The sequence below is a fragment of the Amblyomma americanum genome, chromosome 10 (genome assembly GCF_052857255.1).
Source record: "Amblyomma americanum isolate KBUSLIRL-KWMA chromosome 10, ASM5285725v1, whole genome shotgun sequence".
NCBI lineage: Eukaryota > Metazoa > Arthropoda > Arachnida > Ixodida > Ixodidae > Amblyomma > Amblyomma americanum.
The window spans coordinates 12,737,475-12,757,675 of record NC_135506.1 but is presented as its reverse complement, the minus strand read 5'-3'; the positions used below and the strand labels follow the sequence as shown (position 1 = coordinate 12,757,675).

General features: G+C 45.9%; 2 protein-coding genes across 5 annotated transcripts in view; both read left to right on the top strand.

Moving 5' to 3' along the window:
* Window positions 1–1,647: 1,647 nt before the first annotated feature.
* Window positions 1,648–13,422, top strand: LOC144106826 (uncharacterized). Its single transcript, XM_077639773.1, has 4 exons — window positions 1,648–2,013; window positions 5,157–5,358; window positions 10,741–10,848; window positions 11,989–13,422. The coding sequence occupies exons 1-4, from the start codon at window positions 1,797–1,799 to the stop codon at window positions 12,338–12,340; spliced, it is 879 nt and encodes a 292-aa protein (XP_077495899.1). The 5' UTR covers window positions 1,648–1,796; the 3' UTR covers window positions 12,341–13,422.
* Window positions 13,423–16,459: 3,037 nt separating this feature from the next.
* The window catches only part of LOC144107601 (uncharacterized), a 94,461-nt gene continuing 90,719 nt past the window's right edge, over window positions 16,460–20,201 (top strand). For 2 of the 4 annotated variants that reach the window (XM_077640698.1, XM_077640696.1), the window contains exon 1: window positions 16,460–16,576. In XM_077640698.1, coding sequence (XP_077496824.1) covers window positions 16,563–16,576 — 14 coding nt within the window. In that variant the 5' untranslated portion in view covers window positions 16,460–16,562. The remainder of the gene's footprint in view (window positions 16,577–20,201) is intronic. The other 2 variants (XM_077640699.1, XM_077640697.1) reach the window with 1 other exon arrangement.

Sequence of the window (20,201 nt, the reverse complement as noted above, 5' to 3'; positions counted from 1 at the left end):
GAGCTAACGGGCGGCAGTGGCCAGCGAAGCCCTGGACTAAAGGGCAGCCAACCATTAATTAAAAGTGAACGAGCTCCGAGCTCGACAGAGAAGGCTCCTGGGAATACAACCAAGGAGAGAACATCTCTGAAGATACCCCAAAACCGCAGAGTACAATAAAGTTTCTTCTTCTTCGACCGCCTGGGGATCTTTAACGTGCACTGACACCGCACAGCGCACTCTCCTGATTATAATTAAGCTTGATGCTGGACTGATTATGAATCCGCCTGGACTTGCGCTGTGAGGTTTAAAGGAGAACTCAGGATGACGCACCTTAAAGGCTAATTTCAAGTCTCCTTAAATGTGCCAGTTCCACCGAGGGCGACGAATTTCAGGAGACTGCAGTGAAAAGTTTTGATTTCTGTGTCGCTTGCTTTTTAGCTGCACGCCATAAGGAGGGTAACCTTAATTGTTTTTAATGCATGCCAGAAGTGGAAGTTGGGAACATGACGGTATATTATTGCTGTGAAATTGATTTCTTTCTACTGGCCATTCGGGCTGGCTGGTTAAGTTCGCTATTCCATAGTGCACCGTTTGGACCATAGCCCGAGCAAAGCAGGCCGACTGCCGACCATCGGCCGTTTAATGGCCGCTCCTGGTCGATAGCCAACTAGATCGGCAATTACTGATCGGGCCGTGAGCAGCATGTCACATGGCGGCTCGCGGGTGCCTTAATTCGGCGTTTCGGGAAAGAACAAGGCTGGTAATAACAAAAAGAAATTAAAAACGAACACGAGGGCTCGCCGCTCCGGCCTGGGCGCTGTGCACAGAGAACGTGGCACGCGCACTGTGTCATTCGGTGATTTTACCATTACTAACAGCTAACTACAAACCTCTAATTACAGTAGAGACGCCTAACTCTAGTCAAGCAGTCCACTTTTAAATTTTAGTTAATAAGCCAACTACCCGGAAAAGGTCTCTATATCAGCAATCGTCTTGACAATATAGTATATGTCCCCATTACTACTTCTCAGATCAAGTTAGCAAAAAGCGGTTGGAAGATTCTTGGCTCAAAAGCAGAGAGGTGACATAAGGTTAGAGGCGTAGGAAAACGTATTCCAAGAACATGGCAAATCTTTAGCATAATTGGTTTTGGGGGGAAAGGAAATGGCGCAGTATCTGTCTCATATATCGTTGGACACCTGAACCACGCCGTAACGGAAGGGTAAAGGAGGGAGTGAAAGGAGAAAGGAAGAGAGAGGTGCCATAGTGGAGGGCTCCGGAATAATTTCGACCACCTGGGGATCTTTAACGTGCACTGACATCGCACAGCACACGGGCGCCTTAGCGTTTTTCCTCCATAAAAACGCAGCCGCCGCGGTCGGGTTGTTTAGCATGACAAATGACAATTTGCAACACAGTTAAACAAAAATAAAGAAAAAAACCGAACATGGTGGCAATTGACTGCCACCACCCGTTTCAAAGGGGACGTTCCTACCTTCCACCGATACCATCCATCCAGCCAGGAAGCTGAACGCGTCGCTGTTGTCACATCAAGGTAGATGTATTCGCCTTGGTCACATGACTAGCGGAAAGGGAAAAACGCGCGTTCATTCGTTCATTCATTCCGCGGAGCTGCGAGGCGACGTCGCCGTTAGCGCTGCGCGCGCTGCTGCGGAAAATTTCCCGATAGTGTGACCGGGGTATAGTGTTACCGGGGTTCAGCCGGGCGCCAAGCCACTACTCCGCAGTCTTCCGTACCGCGCCGCGGCAGCAACGGCAGTAGCAGCTTGAGCCATCGCTCTGAACACGGCGTCATGGAGCAGCACGCAGGTGACCACGCCGCCGACGACGAGCCGTCGCGAAGGCATCTGCGTGGAGTGCGGCGCTTCTCCATGTCGTTCCCCGTGGAGGAGTTCGTGGACGCCGTGGGGCAGCATCGGTTCCTTTTCGATTGCAACGAGCCCGAGTTCAAGGACGTCGCCAAAAAGAAGGCAGTGTGGGAAGCCATTGGCCAACAGTTCGGCATATCGGGTATACAAGCGCTCCGTTGCGCCTGTCTGAAAGCCGGCGCTGCGCTTTTTTCCGGCGCGAACGCCCGTGGGGCCTTAAGTCCCGTGATAATTTGTATACAGTGTTGTGCGTTTTTATCGTGAACACTTTAAAAAATTTCCCCGCCTCATTTGCCGTGAAACTGCACACAGAGCATGCGTATTATGGTAACTTTTGTATCGTAGCAAGTTTGACAACGGTACTTCTTTAGTTAAACCGTGCATGATGCGAAAACATAATCGTCTACGTAGAGATCGGCGAGCCAAAGCCCGCAGACGACGTTTTTTCGCTGAAGAGCGGCAGTGGCGCCATCTGTGTTTGTAGTGGAAAACGTCACGACAAGGCCACCGAGGCGAGCATTGCAAACAATTTTCGTTGAAAGATGAAATCAGCCGTTCTAATATTTTTTTCCCGCTCAATTAGCCGAAAATGTTGTAAGCGCTTCACTTGAAGCAGACGAAACGGCCGGAAAGGCATAATCAAACGGCCCGCGCTTCTTGCAATGTTCGCCTCGGCGGCCTTGTGACATTTTCCACTGCAAAATCAGATGGCGCCACTGCCGCTCTTAAGCGAAAAAACGTCGTCTGCGGGTTTTGGTTCGCCGATCTCTACGTAGACGATTACGTTTTCGCATCATGCACGGCTCAACTAAGTAAGTACCGTTGTAAAACTTGCTCCGATACAAAAGTTACCATAATACGCAAGCTCTGTCTGCAGTTTCACGGCATATGAGCCAGCGGTTGAGGCGGGGAAATTTTTTTAAGTGTTCACGATAAAAACGCACAACACTGTATATTATCTAGGGGCTTTAGTGGGGCCGCCCGTCGGTTCTCGTTACATGCGTCGGGCGCAGGCAATGCTACCCGACTACTTGGCTATTCTCCTCCAATGTTCACGTGTTTAGCTTCGTGCTGCGCTCCGTTGGAATAAAGTAGCCACAATGAACGTTCTTGTGCCGTCCCTAGGAGCGTGCGCAGCGATTTCTGTGCTAAGGCGCGCCTAGTTCGAAGTCGCATTCCAAAACACGGATTAGAAGCGCGTTTTTTTTTTTTAATGAGGAATGTTTGCCTAAATATCAGTCATTACGGAGGCGTGCGAAAGCAGAATCGCATGATCGATAACGACGATGATAAAAACTGAGAATTATCAGTCTTCGCTTTACAGATGGAAATTGATGAAGGCGACGATGTGCAATGCACAGCGCGAGAGTGTATTGCAGTTTAACACCTGAGGCAAACAACAACACGAGGCGTGATCGGCCGCGGCATCTGTGGGGTTCTTGACTGTTCGATTTATCTAACGAGTACTTATATTATGTTTAGCGTAATAATTCATACACAGATTTGTTAACGATGCTCTTTCTGCCACCATTGTATCGTTCTGTGTACTTTGGGCTCACGGGTCATAATGTGTGAAAGTGATAGTTCAAAATGCCTATTCCTCCTTGCGCCAAAACGTTTTTTCTATAAATTACACACCTAAGGTCTTCCTATTAAACCGTGGCTCCATACGAAAAATGTTTTTGTACCTCAATTGTGTGAACTGCCATCTTTGCAATGTACCTAAAACCAGTGAACACTGTTTTATTATCTGCAGGGAAGAGATTTTGTTTTGGGATGTGCTTCAAAGGACTCTAAAGAAGGTCTTTGTTTTAAATTCCTACACTGCACGTTACCTTTTGTGTCCACTCAACCTGATTACGAAGCCTATGACATGTTTTTCGATCCTCATTGGACTTCATAGCCTGTGGAAAATGCACATGTTAGACTGCAGCGCTGAACCTCTTATTTCACTCAGTACCCATTTTAGCTGAATGATGTTTCAACACAGGGACATTAATGATAAATGGGAATTTCTACCAGACTGGTTTCCACTGTTGACGTGGTGTCGATCGTTGCCACCCTTTTAGTTGTCTTCTGTCAAGCTAGTGCAGCGCAGCCACTATAGCTGAATGCTTTGTAAATAATCTGCATGTAACCTCTTCGTTGCATACATAACTTCGCATAGTAACTATCATATTCGAAGAAAAAAATACGGCGATAGCCTAGCTCTTGTGCACTGGCCAGCAAAACTAATCTGTTCACGCCGCCGCAGGTTCGAATCCTATAGTTGTGGCAATATTTGTTTGATTTGTTTAATTCACTTCGCAGAAAACCACAAACGTTGCAATTGCCTGGCACAAGCCCACAAACATTGCAAGGTCTTGCTCGGGCTTTACCCATCAGAGTAGCGCATTTGCACTGAGGATGTGCGCTGGTATATCCCTTTGTCATGCCACCGGAACACCATCTAGGCCAATCAACTACACTCATCAGAATTTCATTGGCAGTAGAGTACTTCACTGCCTTATAAAGATTTGAATTTTTGCTTAACTATTTTATGAGACCAATATTGTCTATATGCATGCCGACTCGACCACCAAGAAGTTAAACCATTTTCATTAACGCTGGATGAGACGGTTGACATCGTTGAGCGTTCATGTCAACAGCACAGAGAGGAAATTAGTATAGCATGCATTGCAAATGGGCATGGTGCTGCCAGCGCCTCTATGAGCCTTAATGGCCCCTTAGCTGTTGCGGCCTGAAAGAAGCCTCTGTAAGCATTTTGTTGCATTGTCTGTTCTCCTAAATAGCACACAAGAGTAGCACATGAATCGAGAGCTAGCACCATTAATAAAATCCCGACTGGTTTCAACTGGTTGTTGGGACCAATTGGAACATTTGGTTCCAGTTGCTCCCAGCTGGCAATTGTTCTGTAAACCAGCTAGGATTTTCACCAGGTAAGGCAACTATTGCAGGAAAATGCAGTTATAGTAGGTTATTGGCATAGTAGGAAGTTATTTCTTGCTTCTCATCTTTTATGGGTGCATGTCAGCAGTGATAAATTAACAGGCATAATTCTGTACCAGCCTTCAAACCAGCATGTCATTCCACGTGGATAAAACAATTTCTGGGAAATGAATATAGCTTGAATGTCTCAAGCTGTCTCCCATTTTTCATGTCCAGATGAACGTGAGAGGTGACAGTTAAGGCTGACAGTTAAGGGAGCAAAAATGAAGAAAGTGGCTGAATGCATACATAGCCACTGTCCAGCATATGCATGTGTGTGCGAATGCCACTTTGCAGGTTGCAAGGCGAAGAACAAGTGGCGCAACATGCGTGACCAATACATCAGGGCGCGCAAGCAGGAGATGATGGAGCGGTGCCATGACACACCCCGCTTCCGAAAGCCGGCAAAGACGTGGCCTTTCTATGACATGATGCGACAGGTGCTCAAGAGGATGCACCACACTCCGGCAGGTGCGGCACACGGAACGGAAGGCTCAGAGTGAGTATTGCTGATGCAACCCACCAAGTGCTGGTTTTTACTGTCAGCTGTCGAGATCTCGTCCTCCACATGAAATGACATTACCACATGGCAAGGTCACATGATTTATAGGTCACATAACTCATTTAAATCATCCTTACACATACCAAATGACGTCAGAACTATTTTTCTGCTGGGGGAGTGGAAATATGCTGTCATAAACACCGCCATCATCATCATACCATTTATTTTCCTTGAGGACTCGTGCACGCGCTATAAAGTGGTGTTACAGAAAAATTGCTATCTTTCTAGGGTCGCGGGCATCCGAACAGGCGGCAAATGTCAGGACTAGAAATATCATGTGATCCTCAAGCCTTCTGCGAATAAACCAAACTTTCCTGGCGCGGTGTGAGGCTCAGCAGGTGCCTTTTGAATGGGGCAGCCATGCTACCTCATCTGTAAATGAGGGTGAGCCGTTGCTGCCCCTGCAAACCCCCCGTTCAGGTGCCCCACTCATACCGTTGACGCTGAACCTTGGGTCACATTATGTGAACACCTTTTCAGCTCTGACAGACTCGTTTTGGCCTAGAAAAAATATAAGATAACTGAATGCATTAATATGTTCTTACACAGATCGAGGTATCAGAGCAACAAACAAAAATATATAAAAGCAACTTTCAGCACATAGTGTGCAATACGTGCTGTACACCGACGTTGATTATGGACCCAGATTCAAATTTTGTTTGGGGCATAATTTAAAAAGCTCTTGAAATTTCCAGGGAGATCTCTTAAACAATGGCACAGGGCGGTGTAGTTGATTGCTTGCCCAAAAAAGAACTTTGCAGAGTGCTTCAAGAGGTGTGAGTGAGGGACATTTTTAAGAGTGTAAGCTCCCAAGGGAAGCATTTTTAAAGTGCAGAATCATTGCCTCTAATGCGTCAGAGAGACAGGCTTCTTATTTGTGGCCTCAGAGCCTCCTACTGTGATGCAGCTCTTCGTAATCAATTTTGAAGGCCAAGCCGCATGCATTACTCAATGAAAGTATGCGACATTCCAGTTTTGGGTACTGCCAGATTGCATAGAAAGTATTGCAGTGCATGCATTCAGCATCAGCACAGTGTGTTACAAGGCACAGAGGAGATTCCTGCCATGTTTGACTAACTTGGTGCTATTTAATCAGACCGCTCTGGATAATTTGAACTCTAATGGGATTGAAAGTTTATTTTAAACTTGCACCCTTTCGAATTGGTTGTAGGCATTTTGATGAAGTGGTGTTGACAGGACCAGAGAATTACTTGAAATGAACTGGCTATTTAAGTTAACAAGATCTCGCGGTATTTAGTGTTCTTTTTGCGGATAAGCTACGGAGGATGAATCGTTGCTGGTTATAGTTTCCATCGATTCTTGCGGATCATTAGTGACCCCTCTTTTCTTAGCGTTTATTACCATCTTCATGTGCACCACAAGCTGGAATTTCATTTCAACTGAAGCTGTGGTTCCTAGGTCGTATAGGTGGAATTTAAATTGCTTGGTCATGAAACCTATCAATATTGCAGGTCTTATAGGTGAGATTTAAATCGCTTGGTCATGAAACCTTTTAACATTGCAGGTCTTATAGGTGAGATTTCAATTTCTTGGTCATGAATTAAACCTATCAACATTGCATGTACTAGGGGGCCTCTTGCTTGCCACAATGCCACTGAAAATCCCGGAATTGAGCGTTTCTCGCATAATTATGTGTTAGCAGGCTCATTCTCTTTCTGTTTCATGTTATTGTTGTGAGCATCTCTAAAAATGATGGAGTGATAAGAATTATAATTAATTTAATCATCTGAAGTTTGTTAAAAGCTAAGCTATGTTAAAGAATGAAGTTCTACCAGCGTCTTGGCATGCTTCCTCACATGCTGGAGCAAGCTAGTGCAACAAGCGCGATGGCTCTGGCAACAGTGTGTTCTCACTTTTCTATTAGTGGGGTCACAATACTGGTGCATGTCTTTTGAATATTATGATAGTAGTGGCAGAAAATGTTTCTAGTTTTGAGTAAAGCTCAGCATCCATTATTGGCATTCCTCTTGTTATGGCACCAGGCCATCGCAAGAATGAAAGTGAGGAGCAGGTGGGTACCAAACTTTTGTATGGATTTGTCCCACTGGTAGGCACAACCACAACAACAGGTGCAACATTGTTCATAGGAGTGTCACCTGAGGTCGAATTCAGTCGCTGGGGTGGAGGGACATTGTGCCAGACAGGTGCCCTCATCCAAGTAAGGAGAATATCAAATATGCTGAACTGCAACAGTGACATTCAGTATTCATGAAGGTACAGCAGTCCTAAGCTTGGGAAGGTTGAGGACCATGAGTTTCTCCTGCCTTCGATTGATTAGGGTGGTTAATGATGCTGAGCCACACTGCAGCTGCTTAGAAGCAAGCCCTTTGAGCTGTACATTTTTGACAAAGGCTGCACATTTGGGATATGCAAGTCACGTTTTCAAAATATATAGATCTATTTATATTATTTGGGTTATGTTTCTCGCATTGTCATAACGAATGCTAGGAATTTTAAATTTTCTACTGCTGAAAACTAGGGTCCTTTACTATGAATACTATGTGAACAGATGAAGCTGTAACCAATGATAGTGCATTCTTTGTTCATTTGCCTGCTTGTCCACTTGCTGCGTCCTCTTAACTGCAAATATAATGGAGGAGATCTGTGAGTGGATTGCCGTGAACAGGGGTTCACTGTTTTCATAAAGTGTACCTGTTAGCCAGTTCAAGAAAAAGACGATGTTGGAACCAGCTGCAGTGAATCCATAGAACTGGCATTTGTCCAACACAGATTAAGGACAAGAGGCTTGCTACATGTTTTTCAGCGCACAGTTCTAAGTTCATGAAAAGTTTGTTTGGGGTGAAATGTGAAAGCTTGAGTATAATTGTTGAAACCGGAACGGCATGAGAAAAAATTTCAGTTATAAATTTTTTACCTGGCATAGGTGAATTTCACATTGTTAGTCACATATGCTATTGTCTTGCATACACTTTCAATGAAAGGCACGCATTCAAAAATTTTATCTCCACTTTTTTGAGAAGGCAAAAATAGGTTCTGATTATAAAATTTTCCTTGCATTTTGCAGGGACACTGGCAAAAGCAATGAGAATGCCATGGGTGGGCTTGGAATCGATCCCAGCTGGGTAACTGCAGCCAATGGTGTTGAGGTTTACAACCCAGAGCTGGCATCAGTTAACCTTGAGGCAACACTACTCTTGGAAAACAGGCGAGAGCAGAGCTAACGGTCCTTCATTGCAGTGTTCCTTTAGGAAAACTGAGTTGTGTGGATGTGGTAGTCTAAAACAAGTTTTAATAAGGAAATAATTGCTCATTAGCATCCACCAAAGTGCCTCCATATGGCTACTATAGAAAACTATATACAGCATCCTCAGAAACTTCTTAGATGAAAAAATCTATCCTGTTTTTTTTTTTTTACCCTTTTTTACTGCCCCAAGAATGGGCTGAAGACACTTCCTCATTCTCCTTGCAATGATAACACTTTGTCTAGCACAACGGACACATTAGGTTACCCTTGAGCCAAGCAGCCCCACATTCCAAAGAATGAAACCTTCTTTCAGTGTAGTAGCACAACTAATGGTTATCTTACTATCCACCAAAGGAAATGTTCTGCTAGTCCACTTTGCCACGCAGGTTGTCAGTGCAGCAAAGACTGTCAACTATCTGCACAGTGTAGACTGTATATAAATATATTTGGCCATGTATGCGGACTTTTGCCTGTCCAACATAAGTTTCATATCCATGAAACTTGCGGGAGCCACATATTTGCAACACTGAACTGCTATTGCTTTCATAGCACACCTCCAGTCAAGATTTTGATGCACTTTATGAATGAAAAAAATGTTTCATATCTCCGTCGTCTCTGACAGCCTAGAGTATACATATAAGCTGCCTAATTCTGACTGTGCGAATTGTAGTGTGTACCTCTCAGCCCCCAGCAATGTGCCCTGGACAGAAAGAAATTACATTTTTTCAGCAAAGACGTGTTTCATGAACTTGATTTTGGGTGTATGTAAACAGCTTCAGCTGTTGGGGCTCTTGAAACTGTTTTAGAATCGGTGTACACAGTCACTAATTGCACCTCTCTTTTCATTGTCGTCATCAGGCACCCTCCTTCCTTATTTTCCCTCTTTTCCCATTAGCATCGCAGTAGGCCAGATCTTTATTAATCAGGCTGACATCTGTACTTTCCTTCATTGAGTCCTCCTCATCGGTTGTATGCTGTCTGTTTTCTCCTGCTACCACCACTATTTCATTTTCCATTTCCAATACTTTTTTCAGTGGCATACTAGTACAAAACACAAAATTTAAAGGTACCTGTCATGGCTGTTGCGGAAACTCGCAGGTTTGGAGCTCATTCATGGCATTAGCTGCTGCTCGTAGTCTTTTGAAGGGATACATAATTTGTGACATTGTTACTGCCAGTATTTCACACATGCACCTGTACAGTAAAATTTGTATTTTAATTTGAGTTTTTAATTCAAGCATGTTTGATTCGAACAGACTGTTTGGTCCCATCAACATCTATCCTATTAAAAGGCACTCCTTAATTCAAACTTTGCATCACTTGGTCAACCTAACGGGCCCCTTCAATTTCAAAGTGCTGAGAGTCAACCATAGTGTTACCGTTCACTCAAAGTGCATATTGAGGTGTCAAGCTGCTATTTTGAAATGTTTCTGGTGGTTGTCTTAACACTTTAAATGTAATTTGCTGTTCTAAAAGAAAAAAAGAGGTGGCATTTCTGTCGGTCTGTAATGCTAGGTAATTAATTGCACAAGTCCTCAAATGAGTCGCAAAATTGAAATCCAGTCATGGAATTTCTCTGTCGCTTTTTAAAAGTGCAGTGAACAGGGTCGAGAGGTCTGACTTGCAGCTTCAAGTTGCTCCACTGATTGACCATCATTAACTTTATCATGTGGGGGGGGTTACAAAACAATTCTGCATGGAAAAATAAACTATATCATTGCTCAGTTTTATTACAGCTTTTGAGCGGTGCATGCTGTGTTTGTCATGTTGTATGAAATTAATGTACGTCATTTCACCTAAATTCAACTTAAACCACCCAACCAAGACAAAAAAGAACATTTGCAATTTTTTGCAGCATAACTGAAGCCCGTTGGTTCCAGATGGCTCTGATTGTATTTTCAAAATGCAATACTGTAGCATTTTTTCTTTCTTTTTCTGTCTGGGCAGTTTCCTTCTAAAGCAGTTTCTGTTGCACACGGGTACAGTGCACCTTTCCTGCGGACACACCCTCACGCGTATTCGTTGATGATCAAAATAAGATGTTACCATCATCTTTACCGCCAGCATGATGACTGATGCTGACGCATTTGCAGCATAGATTCTGGTGATGAAGAGCCTGCTGTGGACTCTGAGCATGAAGATGAAGAAACAATGGCATCGCTGGAACGCAGTATAACGCAGGCCAGGGCACTATTCCACAAGTGAGTGTGTGGTCGACACAACAAGAAAACAAATGACCACTGTTCTGAAGTGCAATGTGCTTTCATAATATTGTATGAGCGGCTCCTACAAAGTGTTTAAATAGTAATAAAGGAGTGTCGGGACTAAAGTGAGATGTGCAAGCCCTAACAGTGTAAGGTATCAGACTGCTTTGCTGCGCCGTTACAGTGGTGTGGTAATGCCTGTCCAATAAAGCAGCATATACACTGACAGATATGTCTATGCTGTTCGCGAGTTTTGTGGGTGCCACTGGAAATCCAATATGGTTGCCTGAGAGGTGACCTGACAGCTGTACTAGACGTACTGTGCTGCACTCACTCAAGCTGCATTAAAATGTGCAAGTGAGTGTGCCACCTTACACAGAGAAGCTCTGAATCAGTGGAAGCCATGTTGTGTGCTATAGCGAAAAAATATGATGGCATCGTCTGTGCAGGCATCGCAGTTGCGATAGAAAGCACAAAGCCTGGTCATATGGTCTGGGCACAATAACAAAGCAAGAACACAAAATAGCAAATGGTCGTCTGAAGTGCGGATTTCAGCCTTGCTAATTTTTTCTGGAGTGCCGCCACCATTAGGTAATGATTTTGACTGACGTAAGCCTTGAACTAGCCCTGACAAATATTTTTCAGCAGGGACCACCTGACGAGCGAGGTAGCTCTTGCTTTAAAGAGAAGTCATAGCTGCTACATCCTTGGAGGCACCAAGTTCAGTAATTGCTGGTGCGCTGCTGATGTACCTACACATCTCCACAAAGTCTAGTACTCACATCCGGTGACTACTTACATTTGCTTGCATTGCCAAGGCTTGGCAGGGAAGGTAAGAAGACCAGCTGGCTTTTGTCCCAGTGCCATGGGGTGTGGCCTGCCTTGGGCCTGATGACTCCACACAGACTAACTTCATTCCGCCTCACCTCTAGCCCAGACATCAAAGAACCCACTTCCCAAGACACAGAGAAAAGGCCAGTCTCCTCTCCTGCCTAGCCTTGGCTGCAGAGCCACAGAAAGGCTGCAGAGCCACAGAGCCAATATATTTGTGGTATTGTTTGATACCTTCCGTTCCCAACCTATAAGAATGAGATTTGGTGTTGACAGTATGCTTAAGTAAATCTTGGTCTTCCGCAGGCGGTGCAAGGAGTTCAAGGACGCCGTCGAGTTGCTGGAACGTGAACTTCCTGTGACAAGTACACTGACACCTGCCGAGGCCCGTCCGGAGCTCTGCCTGATCAGTGAAAGTGTTCCCTGCTTTGACGTACAGAAGCAAACGAGCACGCCGCCACCTCAGGAGCCAAAACAAATGAGCACCAGTGATATCACTGAGCCCATCCCTTCGCATTCGCCTGCAACCGCTGAAGATGGCCTCGAACACTTTGGCTTGTTTGTGGCTGAGAGACTACGCATGGTGGACTCTGTGATGCAAGCACGTCTCGTGTCCGCCATCTTGAACCTGGTCGTCAATATGCCCAGTGCAACCTGAGACTGATTCTTCGCTTCAAGCAAATGTATGTGGTGGTTGTGTTAACCACTCCCATTTTGAAGTTTGAGGAATGCGCCATTCATTGGTCACTGTGATCGACTGACTCTGTCAGTGTTGCACTACTACGGTTCTTTTCTTTCGGTCCTTTATCCCTATCTTCTTTTTAATCCCTTCACTCACGGTGTCCACTGCCCATGTGACAGTTACTGTGGCTTTCCTTTGCTCCTAACCACCCCACTCAGTCGTCGATGCCAGATGAGCATCAACGTTGTGGTGGTGCATTAGTTTTGGCATTAGGCTAGCTGCTGCATGAGAATGTGGGAACAAATCCCTGCCGTGTTTTGCTCTGGTGGAACTCAAAAGATGCTGGCCATATGTTTTGTGATGTCAGGGGATGTTGAACCCCAGGTGGTTGAAATTAATCCAGAACTGTTCACTTCAGTGCCTGATTTTTTTCCTTCTTTCACTCTCTCCTTGCTCCCTTCCTTCATGGCGCGGTTGAGATGTCCAAAAAGAGTGAGAGCTGTGCTCCTTTCATTTACTCAGGACCATTTTATTTTTATGATAGTGATTGCCTCGTGCTGCGTTTTTCAATCGCATTCCACCTGGAAGGACTCTATAGTGTGCGGCGGATTGCCAACACGACCGTCCGAATGTGATATAATGGCACAACTGTGGCAGTGCTCTTCAAAGTACCTTGCTGCGTGTGGTGTATTTAAACCTCTCAGAAGCAGGTCTTTTGATTCCATTCATATTACTTAGTAAAAAAGAGTCACAGCATTTTTACGAATGTGTAACGTGAATGTTCGAGCGTTAGCTATGGTTTGACAGTAAATAATTTTTCGCACTTTTTTTTTCTTTCTCATGAAGTCGGACAGCCCGAGTTGAGTTGGGACATGTCCAGGACTGCAGTTATACTCTGCAGTGGGTTTTGATGGGTTTCGAACCAACCACCTGCAGCCGATGCTGACACCCAAGCCAATATAGGCCACCTGTTGCTTCCTACCCTTTCTCCCTCCCTCTTATCCCCTAGAAGAGGAGGCTGACTGACTTAGGTACGTTGCTTGGTATGGTTGGGGAAGGTATCTTGTAAAAGTGGAGAGGGGGTCTTCTGCCTTTCCACTTTGCCACATGCCCGCCAAGGCATGTGGCACTGCAGAGGACAGTGGCATGAAACTGGAACTAGCTAAAAAGAGCTAACATTCTGAAAAAAAAAGACTTGAGGGTACACTTAAGCTCCTTCTTAAGGGTATGACAGGATAGCCTTAATGGGTTAACTTCCATATATGCAGAATTGGTAATTCTCGACTTTACATTCGTATATCACTGGGAGCCCTCATACGACTCCTGGTGTAGTGGTGCAGCGATTATGCGCCAGTATACACTGCGCTGGCAGGTATGTGCTATCACCGGCTTTCGAGACCCATGGCTTTTTCCGAGCAACATCTCGCGACCAATCATTAATTTAACTGCCACTGTGGCCAATTTGCTCACAGTCTGCGGTGGGCAGGTAATGACTCCCCAAGGCCCCGTGACCTAATGGCCCACCGTGGTTGCCGGTGTGGTCAGTTGCTCTGATTGCAAGGCTTCTTCAAATGCCAATGCCGGTGATGCTGGACAGTTTTTTTCCCGACATGGGGGCACTTAATTACGCTCCCACGTTAAAATGGCACAGAGGTCATACAAACAAACCACACCATGAAGTTATCATAATGAAAGCTAGCTCAGTCGCGCTTGCTCGTCATTGCTGCAAAGCAGCTCTGCTCATAAAAATGAAAATACTGCGACCCCCCCTCCCTTCTTTTTTTAACTTCGTCAAATAAGGCCAGCGTATGTCACATATGGTAGATTGTTGTCATTACGAGTCAGCCCTTCGACGCTTTGTATGCAAGCAAAAGTACAAATGCGGAAACAAACGTGGGTTCGTCGGATACGCGCAAACGCTATTTACGGTAGTAAAATTTTGTCGCTGCGAGCCAGTCCGCTCATTTTGCATTTTTTCCCACGTTCGAAAGGACCTTTTTGTGACGGCGAAAATAAAAAAGCCGCCTCAAAGTTCACTTCCAGGCGCTGTCTGGTGCAGTTTATTTGTGTAATGTGTCAGTTTTCCACAGCATTGCGACACAAGTTTGACGAAAGCTCGCAGATAATAGCAGCTAGCAGGTGCGTGCGCTTATGCGGCCTCGCCATGTCGGCTTCGGTATCCGTCGTCTGCATGGTAGTCTGCTTCGCGGCGTATGGTTACTTGACGGGAGAACAAAAACCGCCATAGCACCTGGGGTGCGCCCCTGTTCTTCGAGGACAGCGGTGTACACCACTGTCGTTGATCGAGAACAGTGAAAGGATGCTCCAAAAACCCAGTGTGCAGCGTTATGGGTTGTAGACGATACATACGTAGTGCACATGTACATATATAACACACATATGTACGAAGGTTGCTTAACTTGCGAATGTGGAACGAATTGACGCCCAGAATTTTAATTTCATTTTGTCGATTGATAAGCTGCATAGAAAGAAGCAAGAAAAATGCTGCACTTGACGTACTCATTCGAACTACACATTGCAACATTGCAGTACTCCTATGTGTTCCTTAAAATAGCCGTACATTACAAAGAATTTGTAGAACATACCCCCTGGTATGCAGCTCTGTGGGCTGTAGACGATATTGTGTGCATAACACAGACGTAAGAAAGTTGCTTAACTTACGAATGTGGAACTAATTGACGCCCAGAATTTTCATTTCATTTTATCGATTGATAAGCTACATGGAAAGAAGCAAGAAAAATGCTGCACTTGACGTACTCATTCAAACTACACATTGCAACATTGCAGTCATATGTATTCCTTAAAATAGCCGTACGTTACAAAGAATTTGTAGACCATACCCCCTGGTATGCAGTGCTGAGTAGTATTAGTAGCTGGTAGTAGTAGTAGTAGTAGTAGTAGTAGTAGTAGTAGTAGTAGTAGTAGTAGTAGTAGTAAGGGGTGTTCATTGATAAAAATAACAATAATGGAAGTTAATAGAGTTTTGCTAACCCCGGCATCTGCCATCACTTTGGCGGCGGCACCTGAGCTGGGGCAGTGGAAATAAAGGAAATAAAGGAAAGCAGACAGTATGAAGAGGAGAAATGAAAGAGGTGAGGGGGCAGCAAGAAAGGACACAGTGCTGAGGGCTGTAGACGATATTGTGTGCATAACACAGACGTAGGAAAGTTGCTTAACTTGCGAATGTGGAACTAATCGGCACCCAGAATTTTCATTTCATTTTGTCGATTGATAAGCTACATGGAAAATGCACGGATAATGCTGCACTTGACCTACTCATTCGGACTACACATTGCAACGTTGCAGTCGTATCTGTTCCTTAAAATAGCCGCACGTTACAAAGAATTTCTAGAACATACCTCTCGCAGGTTTTTGCACCACACCTAGTGAAAAAAGGTACGCAACGATCGGGCAGTGTCGTACAACGAAAACAAGAAGAAAATAATCACTGTTGACAATTAAAGTACGCAATCATAACAAAAATCTGCAGAAACAAAAGTATGAATTATATGCAAATGAATAGTAAAATATTTTTGAAGGGAGTAATCTGTCTGATTTTCTTAAAGAATGAATGCACATTTTGAAGTTTTGTGCATGAATTCATGCATTTAGAGTTGTTCACAGGTGTGGTGTTAGATTTAATATAATTCAAAATCCATGAGCAAAAAGTGAGTACCAAACATTTTAGAATTTGCTGGCCCACAGAAAACAGAATAGTATCCTATAGCGCTCTGAAACAGCGAATATTAAAATATATGTTGCAATACCGAAAGCATAACATGCTGTCATGTCCGTGGACGAAACAGAAACTAAGTTGATCGTTCTTTTAAAATTACAAAGGTTTTCTTTTGTCTTATTTTTCTTGTCCTGCAATAAATGGTAACTTTAATTTTTTGCTAACAACTTTAGATGATTTGTTTTCGTGTCGAGACACTTTGATTATTGTCACATAGCGCACACTAACGCGTAGTTAACTTTTGCAAAAGTTGGCCTCGTACAAAAATTATGCCGGCAACACTGTGTTTTATTAGAAGTTTCTGCTTGCTGCGTTTTGCGGCAGATGGCGCCGGTTTCGCCCTCGCTAGTTTCCGTAGGGGGCGCTATGTGTCGGACATTTGTGAAAAGACCCATTTAAAGAGTGATTAAATTTGTTGTTAATACCAGGAAAACGCTTAAAATGGCTTGGTGCAGGTGAGTCCCCCGAGCAAGCGCTCTTTTCATCTTCTATTAGCCATTCCCTCGCACGCTGGGCCGGGCCATCGTTCGACTAGGTCCGAGCCGCGATATCGTGTCGATGCCGTGAGACGGACGCGAGATCGGGCCGTGCAGCAGCAGCAGCAGCAGCAGCAGCCGCATTTCGAGCGCTCGCAGGTTTCGTCGCCGTCTCAGCTCTCGCGGCACGGCTTCGCAAGCCCGCGTCGCGCTAGTCGCGGCCGCGGTTTGACGGCCTCTTCTGGGACCGTCAACACGGCACGTTGCACTATCTAACCGGCTAACCAATATCTCATCCGTAACCCTGGACGGTTGCAGCAGCAGCCAGTCAGCTTAGCGACGGCCACAGACAGAGCTATGTGTGTCGCAATGATTTGTTCGCGGCGGGGTTATTGTAAATGCGGCGAGCCTGCTGTTTTACGCGGCGCAGCACCTGCCTGCCCCTAGTTCGGATGTCGCAAGAGAATGTCTTTTCTTCATCACTGTCTGCCGTATATACACAGCTTGCTCGTTTTTCGTGGTTACTGCGGATGCGTCTGTCTCAGTGCGACGAGTCGCGCGGAGCTCCGCTTGTTTACATTCCTGCTGCTGCTGCTGTTGTGTGTGGTCATCGGCGCGGGCTTGTCGTACTACATGCACGATCGGTTGCGGACAGATCGCTATCGGAACACCGCTGCACGGATGCACTGCATTCGGAAGTCGGCGAAAGAGTCGGAATCAAAAGCAAAGCTCGAAACGTGGCGTTTGCATTTCACTCAAACTCGTTCCATTTTCTGGACGGCTGGCCATTGTGTTTTGCCTGGCTATCGCCGGACGCCCGAGGCTGTGTCCGTTCTGTGCGGAAGAACTCGGTAAATGAGGGAAGCTAAGCCATTACGCGGCTGACGTGCTTGTATACAATGAGCGTTGGATTGATTGGAGCCAACGGGAGAGTGACTTAACGCGATTATTTTTGCATTGGGAATCGCATGCGCGGGGTGTGGTTTCTGTGCGAACCGTGCAGCCAGAATTACTGGCCGGGTTTTTAGTGCACTGTACGCCTGCAAGACCGCACGGTGATTTGCATAACGTCGATTTAGTTCGTGCATCCTAACCCGAGCCCATTTCCGCGGCCAGTGCCCAGACCGTGACATAGGACCGAAAAACCTGTTGAATGCAGTCCTAATTCTTCGCTCCTGGATCGCTTAGTTGTTGCTCCGCGATATTCAGATCGTTTCTCTCAATAGCTGTAGTGCGGTCAACATTGACGTAGCATCTAGTTCTTTCAAGCAAGCAACAGCTGCATCAAGGAGCTTGTTTGGGCTCCCTTTTGTTCTAACGCAATAAAACCGGTAAATTTTACACGCACCTCAATTACGTTCCGTGCTGCGCGTTGGACAGGTTTGCTTTAACCAATTGTTTGCCAAAATGAAAAGAGTCAGTGTCCGTATCGCGCGACTGTGCTGGTTTGTAGTTTTGCACCTGGGATCGTTTAATTAAAAAAAAAATCGTCTGTTTTTTCCTTCAGCCACCGTTAATACGAGTATTTTCAAACAGGCAAAGAGCTGGCGAAATTAAGCTGTAAGGGCGTTTTTGAACGAGACACGCACTTACTTCGAAACGAACCGAAAAGAGACGAAGTGCTTGCTGCGAAATCTGCAATTTGATCCTTAAGTGACGAAGTCCGAGTCTTGGGGCCCGGCGCGGTTAAGTACAAGGAGCAGGGTGAAGTCGAGATGTACTGAGGATCGTAGTCCTTTTTGTCTGGATGTCCTGTTCTGAGAATAGGACCCACACAAACTAGCAAGAGCGACGGATTTCGTCGCCTGCGCTGCGGTGCAGGTTGTTCTTTGAGGTTATTCGACCGCTTCTTATCTCAAAAACAGCTATCCATGTCGTATATCACTGTCCCGCGCCCGTATACGCTCGCGGTTGGCAAGCGTGCTTTTATACCACTTTTATTCGTGCTCGCTAGTGCCTTCATCATTGTCCGCAGCGAAATTAAAACTTTCTTTTTTTTTTTTTCGGGTCGCGCGGTCGACCGGGCCGTGTTGATTCCGCGTAACTTCGCAAGAGCTCGCTCGCGCTGTCGAGCCTTTCTGCTGCGATCGATGGACGCCGCCTTTCCGACCATTAGGCATGTCGTGCCACCTTGGGTAAACAGCGTTTTTGACGGCGCACGCACAAGGAGCGGGGGCGCTGTTTGCGTCCGTGTGTTCTGATATGTGCCGCAGTGTCTGCGGGTGGACTGGCTGGCGATTGAAAAGGTGGCTGAGGAGACTTGTTTTGGCAAATTTCCCTGTACAGTCACGCCCGGTTGGACCTAGAACGAGCCGCCGGTGATCAAACTACTGTTTGCGCCTTGTAGCAATTTAACCTTCAGGCGTACTCAGGGGCGAATTTATGGACAACTCTTGGAGTGGGGCGGGATCAGTGGGGTCACATTTGCGTTATGAGTTTCCTGAATTTTCTTCGTGGAAAAAGTGGGGTCATTGCGGCAATTCCATCCGAAATTCCTCGTTGCGGGGAGGAGGAGGAGAAGGAGGAGGAGAGAGAGAGACTTTAATGAAACAGGAGAGCTCTGTCTGGTTGTGGGGATGGTGGTGGTGGGGTGGTTGGGGATGGTGAATAACAGAGGGAAATGGTGAATGGTGAAGTCAAGCACAATCAACACTCACGCACTCACAATCACACACACTGCTGCTACAATTCTACACTCTTTGGAACAGAAGCCATATGCATATTCAGCTTTGCCGAACAACTTCGTGACGTCAGCTCCTACAACATTTTGCGCGTTGCAAGCCATCTTTGTAGCGCGAATGCCCAGTCACATTTGCAGGTCGCAAAGGGTGTGCAATCGGCTGCGAATTTCGAACAAGAAGCCAAAGTTCACCTCAGAAAGCGCGACCTGCGGGTCGCGTTTTTCCCGAATCGTCTCGTTCGGAACAAGAGTTGTCGCATAGAGTCTAGCCAGCGTAGCTGCCGGTTTGAATATTATCGGCAACGCGAAGCCGGATGTGGAAGAAGCTTCCGTTCACCTCTGAAGCCTGTTTCACGTGCGAGCGAAAACGCTCGCGATTTCTGCCGCCGCGGCGCAAAAACATGAGCGATCGCGGCGGCTGGAGAGGCCACAGCGACGAGGAAATTTTTCACCGCGCCGCTCAATCACTTGCATGTTAAACAGCCTTGAAGCACCGCTGATTGATTTAGGGTTTGGAATTCCCTGTCGCTAGCCGGGAAAACCGAACAGTGGGCGACCGCCGTGTGATTGTTGCTGTGTGGCCAAAACGGTCGCCCAACCTCTGCGACTCGCAAGTGTGAATGGGTACGCATTTCACAAGCGTATTCGTGCATTCAGGCCCTCCAGCCAATGGTGTCGACCAGTTCTCATGACGTCGTGGTCAATCCATTTGCACTGACAGCGTGGCATTGCAGGGGGCTGGTAAATGCTGAGATTAACAACGGATTAGCGGATTAACCGCGACGTCATGACGATCCGTGGACGCCATTGGCTGGTGGGCCTCCTTTAATGAACATATGCTACATCGTTCTTGAGTTGTATCCGACTATAGAGTTGGTACACCGCGATGTACTATATATGTCTCCAGCAAAAAGGATGGACGTC

Bases quoted from the DNA above. Each gene is read 5' to 3' on its own strand.
- LOC144106826 (XM_077639773.1), top strand. From the start codon at position 1,797: ATGGAGCAGCACGCAGGTGACCACGCCGCCGACGACGAGCCGTCGCGA. The intron at 2,014-5,156 runs GTATACAAGCGC...GCCACTTTGCAG, and splicing joins CCAACAGTTCGGCATATCGG to GTTGCAAGGCGAAGAACAAG. The intron at 10,849-11,988 runs GTGAGTGTGTGG...GGTCTTCCGCAG, and splicing joins GCCAGGGCACTATTCCACAA to GCGGTGCAAGGAGTTCAAGG.